The following is a 13,690-nucleotide window of genomic DNA, read 5'->3' as shown; positions in this document are numbered from 1 at the left end:
CATGAAGCCATCAGGAAGGCCCAAAGCAAGGTGGGGGAGCTCGGGAAACGCTGATTTCCACAGCTGAACTCCCATCACTTTGTGTCTTTTACACAAAGCTGTCCAGGAGATTGTATGATATCTGCTGCCTTGTAAATTTCACACCAAATCAAGTCGAGCAGAAATTCTCAAGATTGCACCGATGGAAAGAATGGTAGCAAAGAAAAGAACACGTGACCTGATAGGTAAGAGCAAGTGTGTGATGAAGTGCTCAGCCATGCTGATGCAGCATCCCATACTCATTTCTGAGACCTCAGCTTCCACAAAATAAAGGTCAGCAAAGCCTGCACAGAGTTAACAGATGGAAATGGGAAATATTAATGAGTGACTCCCATAAGCCTCTAGTTCAGCAGCACAGCATGTGGGATTTCTGCTTTGCTGTGGCCGCGCTGCCCTAATGCCTTCAGCAGCCTTGCTCTGAATGACCCCCCTCTCCTCCCAAAAGCACAAACAGGCACGAGTGGTGGGATGTGTGGGTCTTGTTTTTACTGAGGAGATAGAGCAGGACAGTTAGTGATGGCCTGAGGCAGCCATAAACTGCCACCCTCCACTGATTTCAGCACTCCCCAGGTGAGTCTTCATCATCACCCTCCCCAAGCCAGTGAGGAAACATCAGCTGACATTACAGTGGAGAAGCTGAAGGGGTTAATGATATAAACAAAGGCAGGGCCATGTGGACAATAAACAGTTTATTACCAATATGAACACAGATACTGTGATGCAGACGTACCATTTTTTTTTTATATTGTGATAACTCTGAGACAAAGAACTTGTTGGCTGACAACTAACATGTCTCTTTTCTTCTGGTGATGCCACAATACATTTCTGTTGGCAAAGGATCTTCATTTACATTGCAGACTACTAATAAAATTACTTTGAAGTCATCTATCAAAAGCAAATGGTTCACGTGTGTTCTTATCTACTACTAAAAAGAAAGGTAATACATTTAAATAAGCAAATACAAAATACAAAAAAGGCTGACAAATCCAATGTGCAGTGTCAGATGAAATCTAAAAAATCCAGAAATTTAAAATTTAATATTCTTTAGATTAAGACTTTTAAAATGAAGCAAATCCAAGGCAGCAGCAAGCTTCAAAGTGTGCTGAGTCTGCTAATAAAAAGGGTATAAGAACAAAGACAGTGCCGGTGTCCTCTCTCACCATCTTGCGTGACCTTGGTACACTCAGAAATGATTCAGTCTTCCTAGCATTCTTAGTACCGTCCAAATGCTTTGCAATCATGTTGTACTGATCCTACTCAACTCCTGCCGTATGGCTAGAAAACCAAACCAAAAAAGTTAGCGCAGAGCATTCTACCCAGCACATGGAAAATGCTAAGTACAGAGCTTGCAGAAAGTACACGCCAGTAAAAGGATGAGTGGAAGGTAAAAGGATGAGTAAGGGTGAACAGTCAGCTGTTTGCTTGCAAACTGCAGTAGTGGTTTAAGTGGCACCTGCGATTCATGTGAATGTCTTATTTTGCACTGGAATGAACTGGGGAGTCTTTGAGGGCCAAGCTGCTGGGACCATAGCGAACGGGCAAGGGTGTCCTCAGCTGCCAACTGCCCAGCTGTTATGAGCACGCGGTGCTGGGGGAAGGGCAGCGGGCATGGCTTTTAGCTGTTTGACAGTCTCCTCTTTTTCCCCTTTCATATGAAGCTAAGTTGGGAAATGCAGGGTGTGGATGTGGATCTTCGCACGCCCTAATGCAGGTGTCTATAAATAAATAGGTAATTTGCTGTGCGTGTCATTAATAGCAGCATTACGCTGTCTCATGTTGGCCTTGAAGAACGTATTTTGTCACAAAATGTAAAGCAATTTATAAAAAAACTGCTGAAACATTGCATTTCACAGTTAGAAAAATATGAGGCTATTCAGATTGAGTTAACTGAAATAGTTTTTTGAGCACAAGCATCCTCCAGAGGATGCTCAGAAAGGGTTTCCAATTTGGTACACTTGACCCTTCCTGTGTCAGACCAGTTGCGTGCGATTTCACACTCCCCAGTTGTGGTGAACTGATGTGCCTTGGGGTTTTGGGCCAGTCCTTTCTTCCACTCCCACCTGTGAGAGGCACAGGCCAGTGACTTTTTCACAGGTTGGAGTGAAAATGTGTGTCAACAGCATAAAGATAAAGGATGCGAATATAGTGTTATGACCAAAGACTGGTTGAGGTAGAACGTTTTTCTTCAGATGTGTATATAAATCAGAGCTGCACAGACAGGTCTGAAAACACCAGGAACTCCCTGCAGTGCCTATCATCTTATCTACAGGAAATTAGTCATAAAGGTGAGAAAAATAATGATTTTTCTCTTTCTTACCATCAATTATCTCCTCTTTCACTTTGTGTAACTCTCTTACAACTTCCTCCAATATTTCCTGATGAGACAAAACACAAGTCAGCTGCTCAGCATTTCCTTCTGACTGGTGGAAGAAAACGCAAGTTTAACACGGTCGTGGTGGGTCCCCCACCTCCGCGGCTGCTCAGAGCCTAGTTCTGCTTGCAGCTATGGCTGCACTCCCAGGCCAAGGGTGCAGCAGAGGCTGGGGCATTTATTTGCACGTTTCGTACAGTCATCTTGCTCAAATAGCAGTGAGATTGTGCTCTCTTGCTGCTCACCAGCTATCCTTTCTCTAAGCACCTAGTCATAGAGGAAACCAGAAGACTGAACAGCTGTTTTGCTTGTACAGCGCATGCATGGGGGAAAATGGGTAGCTCGTCAACTCAGGTGTGAAAAGACCTTTCAACTCACCTGTTTCATCCGATCAAAATCTAAGGCATCCATAGCCACATCATTGCTGCTGCTCACTGGCTTCATCCTTGATAAAGGGAAGAAGAGAACAAAATGCCGGCCCATCAGTGTCTGCAGTGTGTGCTGAGCCACCCCCCCATAGAGATGTAGGTGCAGCCAATGCCAGAGCAGCAACATCCGTATGGGAGAGCTGGACTAGGGACTCTCCATGTGCTGCGGGGCTGCGTCCTCAAGGAGGCTGCTCTCAGCCTTCAGTGGAGCAGAGAACACATGTAAAATAATTGTGCTGAAACCACATTCAGGATTTTTTGGGGGTTGTGGTCCTCCATGACTTTAAATTACAAAACACTGGGGTGACCTAACAATACACTTCATTACAGCACTAGCAATTTGCAAGATAGATGTCTGGTTTTCTACCTTTCTCAATCCATTTTTTGTACAACCACCCTGTCTTGGCTATCTAGGCTTTAATAAGCTGTTAAAATAGTAAAACACAGGTGGGCATAAGGCTAACCCAGTAATAACCCAATAATCCTTTCCTTGGGAAGGCCTGACTCAAGCAGAGCTTTGTGATAACACTGCACAGCACAGGCACTTTGTCATGACCCAGAAGCAAACCCAATCTGCCCTTAACACATTTGGGTGTTATCAGCCTTTCTGGACTGTATTAGTCCATAGGCTGAACTCTGCTGATGGCTGTGAAATAACATAAAAAAGCAGAAGCTGTCTGACTTGTCGTTTTAACAATTTTAAAACATCTCAGAAATGAATCATGTTAAATAATTCATAGAAGAGGTTTCAAATAACTTTGCCATCATTTCAGGGCCCAAACTGAGGGCTGGCTGAGATCCCACCGCCTCTGCGAGTGTGTTTGGTCTCACAACTCTTTCTTGGGAAAACCTTCACATCTTGCTACAATCTCAAAATGAAGTTGAGAGGTAAGACAGATACAAACGTCATCAAGCTGATTGAGAAGGAGACTGGCCACTGCTGGGAGCTTCTGCACAGTGCCCCTCTCTCCCTGAGGAAGTCAGACAAGCAGCAAACACTGAGCATTACTCAGGCATTAAGCTAGCAATGGATTTTCCCTCACTCAACTCCTCCCAAGGTGGAATGACTTTGTAGAAACGAGTTGGCACAAACTTGATGGCTGCTTTAAATAGCTCACATTTCATTCCTTTCTGCAAGGAGAAGAAATGGTCTTTCCTATATCTAATGGAAACACACAGCAGTGTCCCATTGATTTTAAGAAAGCAGGCAACTGCATTTCACCCTAGGAACACTGAAGCACCCTTCAATTTTTGGACAGGGCATGTTCTGGCATCTGTAGCACAGGAATAGGTAAGCACAGATAGTTGCCATTGGCAATTTTCTTTCTTCTTCTATCACTGTAGTACAAGTAGGTGCAAAACAAGGGGCATTGCTTTGCAGTAAATGGTAACTATATGCAACTCCTTTCACTTATCCAGCCATCTCAGTGCTCGGTACTGCACGAACAGAACATGAGGTGGGCCAGCTGGAAGAAGTCTCTCTCTTTCACTGCCCAATACCGAACCTCAATCTCCATCTTAATGGGTAACAACTTGAGTGATCACGCACAGTGTGGCTGTTTTCACTAATGGGGTGGCTGGATTCCTGCTTCAGGCTTCTTGGCTTTCTTCACATATTTCTGAATGCCCTGTCTGGCGCCTGGGGCTTTCCAGGCCCAATGATATGAAGTTATTGCACCAAGCTTTGCTCTCCTTCCTCATGTATCCACTGCAGTTGCAGAGGAATAACTTTTCCAAGTTGTCAGCGCTTCAGATCATTTCTGTCTTTGATTTTGGATTTCTGCTGAAGTTGGACAATTAAACCTTCCCCTCCTGGCAGAGGCATCCTGAACCAGCTGTATAGCAGTGCTCCAAAACCTCCCACCCACTTGGCACAGCACACTGCCAAGCCCACAAATACTTTAAGCACTTGCTTAAGTGTGATTAACTCCTGTGCCCACCTGAGAGGGGGCTGTTTCCACGGAACAAGCCTTTGACACAGCACATGCTACCATTACACATTTCAACTTTGTGCAGGGACAGACAGAGCAGATAGAACAGAATGAGTAAAGACAGAAAACAAACATCAGTGCTGAGCACTGGGATTTGCCAAAGGACAAGTCAAGACAGGTAAGAAGGCGGGCTGTTAGCCAGTACCTAGAAGACACGTGGGATTGTGTGGGGCTCTTAGCTTCACAGCTCTTCACCATGGATGGATTTCTACAGCAATGGAATGAAACGAGACATGAGTTGTGCAAGTGCCACGGGGACAGCGTGACCATCCCAACTGCTAGCCAGATGCAGGGACAACCTATGCCACTCACCTAGACAGTAATGAAGATACAGGCTTTTCAACAGAATTGCTCCTTTCCCATGGCTTCTTCCCAGAGTCTGGAAAACAAAGATGAAAATTTACTGCCAATTATTTTTTCTCTGATAATAAAAAATCCTGAAACCGTTTTATACAGCCGCTCTAGAAAGATCCAGGGAACCAAAAGTGCTGAATGAGTGTAGTTCCCTACACTACAGAGAAAACATTGACAAAAATCTGTTTAGGGACCTCGTTAATGAAGGACCAGACACTTAAATGATCCTGAAGAGACATGGAATTGGAACAATACAAAGAAAAGAAGAAATCACTGAGATCAAGAAATACAAGTTAAGTGCTGCTTATGTTTCTTGACTGCACAGTTGGCATAAAAAATGAATGTATATGAAAAAAAAGCAGCATGATCTCCCCCTGACAACTGACATTTCCACAGAGAGAATTTATTTAATGCAGTTTCCATTGCTAGCTAACAGAACATTTCCCAAACTACACTTCAGATGTCTTGTTTCTGAAAATGCCTACTGTTATCCCAGCCTCTTCTTATGCAAATAGTCAAAATAAAGTGTGCTCTTTCAGAGACCTGAATGGCACACAACCTTATACACAGAAGTCTGTTGCTCTGTGAGGTCCCAAAAAGCGATTTAGAGGAATAATAGGCACTCCCAGGAAGTCCCTAGATACTGTTCCTCCTTTACATGTGTGCACCCTTCTACTAACCTCTTCCCCTTCCTCTGCAAAACAAGCAAATAATGGCTTTGTTCCAAAAGGAAGCTGGAATGGTTAAATACTCATTCCTTCAGGAGAGATTTCTTTCAGCAGGTATGAAAGCCAAGGCTCATGCAAGGATAATTTGCTAATGCAAAGTTGACTGGCTTGCAGCTTATCTACTGTGATAAAATTATTTCAAATCATCATAGCAAAAACGTATTTTAGGGGCTACTTAATTTCACTTACTAACTCCCAAGATCAGGCCTACTGCAACAAATTTCTAGGTTAAGGATGGGTAACAGTTTGGGATCCAAACCCCCACTTTACTGATCAATGCAACTGCACTACCACAAGTGAAATAACAGAGGTATCTGCCTCTATGGTGGCACAACAGTGAAGACGCAGATCCTCAGCTTTATGTCTGGACCCCTGAACTGTATTGACTCTGCTCCCAGGCTGAGAAGTGCACAAAGTTACCATTTCCTACCAAGTACAGCTTTTGAAACAATAGCTATTGGGGAAATATTCTGTTAACTACTGCTACTGAGCTCTGACAGATGGCAATGAATCATAGAATGGCCTGGGTTAAAAAGGACCACAATTATCATCAAGTTTCAACCCCCCTGCTATGTGCAGGGTCGCCAACCATCAGACCAGGCTGCCCAGAGCCACATCCAGCCTGGCCTTAAATGCCTCCAGGGTTGGGGCATCGACAACCTCCTTGGGCAACTTGTTCCAGTGTGTCACCACCTCTGTGTGGAAGAACTTCCTCCTAATATCTAACCTAAAACTCCCCTGACTTAGTTTAAAATCATTCCCCTTTGCCCTATCAACTATCCACCCTCATAAACAGCCGTTTCCCCTCCTGTTTATATGCTCCCTTCAAGTACTGGAAGGCCACAATGAGGTCTCTCCGGAGTCTTCTCTTCTCCAAGCTGAACAATCCCAGTTCCCTCAACCTTCAGTCTTCATAGGAGAGGTGCTCCAGCCCTCTGATCATCTGAATCAAGAGTCCCAAGGTGATGCAGAACACTAGATGAAGAAGACCACTAAAAGCCAGTAGCTCAGTTTTAATACCTGATGAATTTTGTTGCTGCTGGGCGGGTCCTCGTGTACTGGTTGAAGGAGAGGTGCTAGCATCATCCTAGGAAGAGAAAAATAGGGCATAACTTAATTCTGGAGTTGCTCTTCTGCTCCAAAGACCAGTCACAGTACAGGTGGTACAAAATCAGGTTCTCTTCTAGCACATCTGACAGGCCCTGCTATCGTGGTATGGGCTGAAAGTCGTTGCAAATTTAACCTTTCTCCTCATTTAGCATGAGAAAATTCCTCTTATTCATTTATTGATTTTGTTAATATGGGCACTTTGCCATGATTCCACTGAATCACTTTTGTTTCTGTATATCAAAGCAGGCTGAGTTACCACTGAAGAGTGCTGGCTGGTGAAATCTAAATATAAAACATCCATATCTCACTTTAGGAACGACCTGCACTGTGGAAACTGAGCCACCTGCAGGAACACTATGTCACATCCCAGCCTTTCAAACCAGGACAGATACTGCTACTGGGGAGAGTGGCCCAGGTACTGACATAATATAAATAATGACATCACTCAATGCTTCTCCTAACCAGAATGCTATATTCTATATCTCAGATTTAGACTTTTCTGTGACTTACGGCTGACAGATCATAAAATGTTAACCCATATTTTTGATGAACACATTATTTAGCAGCCCTCAATATACACTCAGGCAAAGCATTAACTGAGTATGGTAAAAACAAAACTGCACCAAGTTTGACAGAAGAGAACCTCACCATACTGTGCGTGCAAGATACACACTAAACAGACTGAAACATCTTTCTTAATAGTTTGGCACTATCAGGAAGTTTGGCATGGGATGCAAACTACTGCACAGCATCAAGGAGTGAGAATCAGAAGCAGAAAGGCAGCAGAGGTTGAGTAATTAGAAGCAAACTGGTACCTGGGTACATGGGCACATGAGACACTTTATGAACTCGCAGAGGGCCTTCATAAGGGTACAGGCTGGTAACAAGGATGCTCTATGAGCAGCAAACCATGAGAAGGGACATGACATTAATCCTGGCCTCTTAAACCTGGAGAGACCTCTCATGGTTCAGCAGTTCAACATACAGAAAGAAGTGTTTTAATCTGAATGCTGAACTCAAAAATACAGCCCCAAGTTGTGGAGAGCATACAGACAGACTGGTTAATGCAGAAAGAACCCTAAGTCTCATTACAGTGTAAGTATTATGAATACATTCTAATTTTTGAATTGTCTAGTAGCTAATGCACTGTTTCTCCTTCCCTCCCAGAGATGTGTTTTATACACACCCTGGGGTCTGCAGTGAGCTGATTCTTCATGAAGGATTAACCCCCATGGTTCATGATTCACTCCAGCTCAGCTGAAGCTGCAAATTTAAAGTACATTACACAGCCCTCGTCTCAAGATGACTTGCCAGGAGGGCTTATTGCAGCTTCACTAGGGGTAAGAATCTCCTATCCCCTGAAACACTGGGAGCAGACCATGAAGATCACCAACTGATCTTGTTTGGACAACATCTCACCCACGAATACAAAGGCAATTCTTGTTTCTAGTGTGCTCTTTCCAGGATAGGTAGAAATATTTAGTTTGATTGAGTGTGTATTGCTGGGCCAGCACTGCTTGTCAGACCCTGATGCACATCAAGAATGAGAACAGGACTTCACAAGGCACCACATCAACATATTTGCAAGAGCACAGCCATAAGGAATCCTTAACTTACATTTTGGCTTTCCTCTTCTTTTTTGTCACCTGGCTTGTCTGACTGCGACGCTGCTTTCCTCCTTTGCAAAGAAATATGAGACAGGACAGAGTCAGCCCTCCAGCATCACATCTCCTGTGCAAGGCACCAGCCTCCACGTGGGAAGGCTGATTTAAGCTTTGCTGAAAGTTGCTGTTTACTAAGTTCACCTTACAGAGCTTGACAATGACCGAATACATTCGGTTGCACAGGACTTGAAATGGAGGCGAGGAACCCAAACCTTAGCAGGTTCTCAGGATTCAGAGGGGCAGTATTTTCAAGCCACGTTCAATAGAGGAATGCAGAGTGTGGCAACTGGTTTTCCAGCTTTCTATCTTTATTTAACACTTTCCAAAAGATTACATCCACAGCTCACGTTCAGAATTTCTTCCGAAATAATTAAGACATGGAGAAAAGTTGGAATCAGACCATCTGCACTGGAAACTATGTTTATCCTACTCCATCTTTGCACACCATATATCCCACTCATCTGCTTGTTTTACTACTCTTATGTAAAAAAGGAGAATATCTTTAGAGCTAAAACCAAAACATCTGTCACTAGGAACCTGTGAATTACAGTCTAACAGAATATTACTGATAAAAGGAGAGGAAAAAGAGAAGCAAAAATAATTGAAATAGAGTGCCTTTAAATGCCTGATAGCTTGATATATCATTACAAGTTGTCTTGTTGCAGAATATATTGCCTAGACTGTCTTATATACACCGAGAATCAATAATAAGTTACCTGCCAAGATGTTGCCTTGTTATTCCATTTATGGTTTTATGCCCAATATCCTGACTGTGCTGCATAAAAAAGTTTCCTTCCTAGTTTACTCTTCCTGAAAACAATAACTTTGGAATAGACTTGGTAAATGGCAGGATCACAGAGGATGCATTTGCCACCATCTTTGAAGGTTACTCTGAAGACTTTGCTACAGCAACACAACTCTACAGCAACACAACTCTACAGCAACACCAGGCACCACTGCTGCAGCACCTCCACCTTCACACCAAATACCAGAGATGTTGGTGACTAGGGCCTGTACAGGACTCATCGAACTGCAAGAGGCATCAAAGTGACCCACAGCTCAACCTAAAGGAGAGCACGTTGTCCCGTACACATGAGCTCATGCTATGGCTTACTTGAAATCTCAGTACAAACCTTTTTGCCAGTAATTTATTCATTTCTTCCATTAATCCTCCACTGCCTCCTCCACTACTTGTTCGATTGGCATCGCTCTTAGAGACCCCGCTGGGGCTGGACCCTCCTGAACCATCTTCTGGCTTGAAACAGAAATCAACATTGAAATTAATGAAAATAATTTAATTTACAATCATACCCTTAATGATCAGTTTTCCTAATTATCGTATAACGTGTGACTTAATAAACTCAGTGGAAGTCTGTGTGAGGCAATATATATGGGCGAATGATGAAAAATCCCACAGTGCTGCTTCTTTGTAATTACATTTAGGTTACACAACCCCTACTGAAGTGGGCATTTATTTACGTGAGGCTTCAACGGTTTAAGCTGGTGATTTTGAGCACTTACAATGCCTGTAAACAGTAGTTTACAGTGGCAGATGCTACAAGGGCAGACTTTGCAGAATCAACGAAATCCTGGCAAAATGAAAAGCTGCAGCCATTTCCCAGCTATCTTCTGAAGAGCAGTAATTCTATCAAACTTTCTACCCGCTCTGCCAATTCCACATGCTCGGCTTTATCTGCTCCACAGACTCCCATCTGAAAGTCCGGGCAGCCTTCACTAACTCTGCAGAGTCAGCGTCCTGTGCCAAGCCAGACCTTACTTCCACACGGTAGCAAAGAGCCCGGCTGGCAGCCCCAGCTGCCTCCTTACCCGCTGAACTCTCCGCAGTTTGGCACCAGCCAGAGCCGCTGCGAGCCCTGACACCGACCCATCTTCACTGGCAGCACCTTGGCCGGCACCGGCTGGCAGCGGGGGTGGTGGGGGGGGAGCGGCTCCCATAGGGGGTGGAGGGACTGGGGGGGGCGGTGGAGGCGGGGGGCCCCCGGATGAAGCAGGGATCACTGAAGCACCGCTGGGATGGCCGGGTGGGAGAGCTGGGCCTGGAAGGCAGAGAAGATGAGTTATAACCAAGAACCATCTCATCCAGCTCGCACACCATGCCGCATTTCCCGTCCCAGGGCTGCAGCCTGATAGCACGAGTAACCAATGCAAGGAAGTGTCCCAAGTAACCAATGCAAGGAAGTGTCACACACAAGAAGAGTGGGAAAGAGTGGATGTATCAATGGCCAGTCAGCTTTGGCTGTGCTCTGATTGGGGAAGCATCAATGATTGCTTGAGTATGACTGTGTTCTCCTGCAAGACCCTGTCTCTAATAACAAGCTTTTCTCCTCTCAGCACGTACTTTATTCTATGCCGAAATCAAAGCATGGACAACACTCCCTAAGCGGCACCTTTCATCTGCTTCTCTTACAGCCTTCTACATGTGGACTACAAACTGCATCAGGCAGCAACACGGACTTCTGCTGACACCAGCCTTCCAGCAGAAGCATGGGCTACAGATGCATGCCCCCTTCTGTTTTATGGCATAGGAGTGTTTCGTTGTACAGTGTCAGCCAACAAAATGCAGAGTAACAGGGGGGAGTTCAGCCACACCACAGTTCAGTGAAGCCCTCGCTGGCTGCAGGGGCTGACCAAGGTGATTAATCCCAGTGCAAAATAATGGGTCCACCAAATGTGTACACTATCAGGAGGTTATTTCCCTACATCAGGCTCTCAGAAGAGGCTGATCTTGATATATAATCACAGGTTCAGTTGTTCAGTAAGTGTTACTTTAAAAGGCAGGAGGATTTTGACTGAGGAATATTTAAAATTTAACATTAGCAGTCTGGTTTTCTTCTTATCTAGGGTTTTTAATAGCACTGCCTTATTTCTGTGGTTAGTTCTGTGTTACTTCACACTCCCAATTTCATTCTTGAAATGAACCATAGCTGCTATTAGAAATGCATTAAACATTTCAAGCCCTCTTCGGTTCACAAACATAATAGTAATTCATCGTGGGTACAGTTAATTGTAATTGCAAAACGACACCCACCTAATTAGAGGCTAGCCTGAAGCAAAATCTGAACTGAGTCAAAATAATGGACTGATGTAAGTTTAAAATAACTTTATTGAACTAAGTAGATCTCAAGAACTTATATGAGCTGACAGACTGAGCCTCCAGTGGCTGGATTAATATTTTTAGCAGAAAGTGGATGGAAATGTCTCAGTTTTCTGTCTTTTCTAGACATATTATTTAAGCATTATATGTGGTTATTGACAGGAATGGATCCAAGACACAAAAATTGAGATCTGAATTGCAAATAGGCATTACGTGTAGCTGCTCTAACTCAGCAGGCTTCAGACAAGCACTAGGAATTTGAGACCATATGCAAAGCGCAACCCAAGCTCTTGATTTGCCTGCACTGAAAAAGGTTTGCCCTCAACTATTAGTGCAGTTCACAGTGGGAAGACAGTTTCTAGAAGTAAAGAAATTATGTAAGTGCAGACGATTCTGCATTGCTCTAACAAAATCTGTGTCACATTTTTGCTGGTAACAGAAATACCACTCGAGTAAAATAATAAAAATCACATCCTCTCTGACTGCCACACAGACAAGTCTACTGCAGACCTGGCCTCTGGCTTTCAAGAGTCCATCCGCTAGGTCCAGACCAGCTGAATATAGGCTTTGTATGAAGGTCACTGCCAAATGCAATTGGGCTCTGCCAAACAATACAAATCTCCTCCTGGGCTAATACTCTTAAGAGCATGCATTGCAACAACTCAGCTATACGGCCCTTGCAATGTAATTCTTGTTTTTGTCCACTTCTAGCACGGGTGGGAGGTCCTGAGTGCTTTTCCACCTTGGTTTCAGATGTCACACACAGCAGCAGTATTCCCGGGTCTCAGATCTTTCTCTAGCAGTCATGGGCAGTGTGAATGCAGCTTTTTATACAGCTTAAAGCTACGGCTTTTTACAGGTCACAACTTGTTCAAAATCAGTACTTACGCAAGTGGGAAATGGCTGATGAAGTCATGTAAGGAAGGGTCCTCCTGGGCACAGTCACCTCAGGCCCAGCAGCGTAAGGGGGAGGCAATGGAAGACAGTGTGACATGGGCTGATAGCAGTGCTGCGGGGGACGATGGGGTGGAGAGGACAGGGAGGGGGCTTGGCCCCAGGAGCCAGGAGGGCTGGCAATCGCAGGCAGCTGGGAGGCAGGTGCAGCCCCTAGGCGCAGCAAGAAGGCCCCCACCACGCTTCTCCTCCGGCTCCTAGAGGAGCCCACACATTCAGGATGGCCATTCAAGGGCATGTTGGGCAAGGTTTCCTGCCTTGCTTTGTCTGTGGGCCCCCTGACGCCGTCGCATGGGGCAGCAATCACAGGCAAGAGGGTGGGATCGCGCGGCTGCAGGCCATCAGTCCTCTGCCCCAGGGATGTGTTCGTGATGGGGGTTGCAGAAGGCTGAGAACCACAGAGAGAGGAACGCCTGAGGGGCTGGCAAGAAGCAAAGAGAAAGTGGGAAGAAGGATGAGAAGGTGGTGGGGACAGCGAGGCCCGCCTGACCCGTGGTAGGACAGTCTCGTGGGCTGGGTAGGATGGAGGAGGGGAATCTAGGGTTGTTAGCAGCTCAGAGGCTGAGTGCCGGTGCAGAAGCTGCAAAGGCTCTCTGTCTCTCCACAGGCATTGCGGAGAAGATTTACCAGGGAGCTCAGGAGCAACCATTGGGGCAGGGAGGGCACTGGTATGAGGTGGTGGCAGAGGGGCAGTACCAGAGCCAGGTGAAGGAGGCTGGTGCTGGGAGGGGAGAGAGCACATGTTTATCTGCAAGGAGGAAACTAAAAGAACAGGGAAGACAAATGAAAAAAGAAAAAGATATGTATGCAGTGAGGAACGAAACCAACGCAAAGCAACGTAGTGAAAAAGGGACCACAGAATAAATGCAAACAGAAGCTCAAACAAAGCCAAGAGTTGATGCAGGCACCTGCCAAGGGGCTTCCAGCCCTCGGTAG

General features: G+C 45.1%; 1 protein-coding gene across 5 annotated transcripts in view; it reads right to left on the bottom strand.

Moving 5' to 3' along the window:
- Positions 1-709: 709 nt before the first annotated feature.
- The window catches only part of EVL (Enah/Vasp-like), a 128,362-nt gene continuing 115,381 nt past the window's right edge, over positions 710-13,690 (bottom strand). For 4 of the 5 annotated variants that reach the window (XM_052693244.1, XM_052693242.1, XM_052693240.1 and 1 more), the window contains exons 6-14: positions 10,513-10,742; positions 9,819-9,940; positions 8,639-8,699; positions 6,932-6,998; positions 5,142-5,208; positions 4,975-5,037; positions 2,789-2,855; positions 2,357-2,414; positions 710-1,314 (exon numbers count right to left, since the gene is read on the bottom strand). In XM_052693244.1, coding sequence (XP_052549204.1) covers positions 1,277-1,314; positions 2,357-2,414; positions 2,789-2,855; positions 4,975-5,037; positions 5,142-5,208; positions 6,932-6,998; positions 8,639-8,699; positions 9,819-9,940; positions 10,513-10,742 — 773 coding nt within the window. In that variant the 3' untranslated portion in view covers positions 710-1,276. The remainder of the gene's footprint in view (positions 1,315-2,356; positions 2,415-2,788; positions 2,856-4,974; positions 5,038-5,141; positions 5,209-6,931; positions 6,999-8,638; positions 8,700-9,818; positions 9,941-10,512; positions 10,743-13,690) is intronic. The other variant, XM_052693245.1, reaches the window with a different exon arrangement.

This window comes from Tympanuchus pallidicinctus, unplaced genomic scaffold (assembly GCF_026119805.1).
Source record: "Tympanuchus pallidicinctus isolate F22 unplaced genomic scaffold, pur_lepc_1.0 scaffold3, whole genome shotgun sequence".
In the NCBI taxonomy this organism is placed as follows: Eukaryota; Metazoa; Chordata; class Aves; order Galliformes; family Phasianidae; genus Tympanuchus; species Tympanuchus pallidicinctus.
This window is presented reverse-complemented; position numbering and strand designations above follow the sequence as displayed.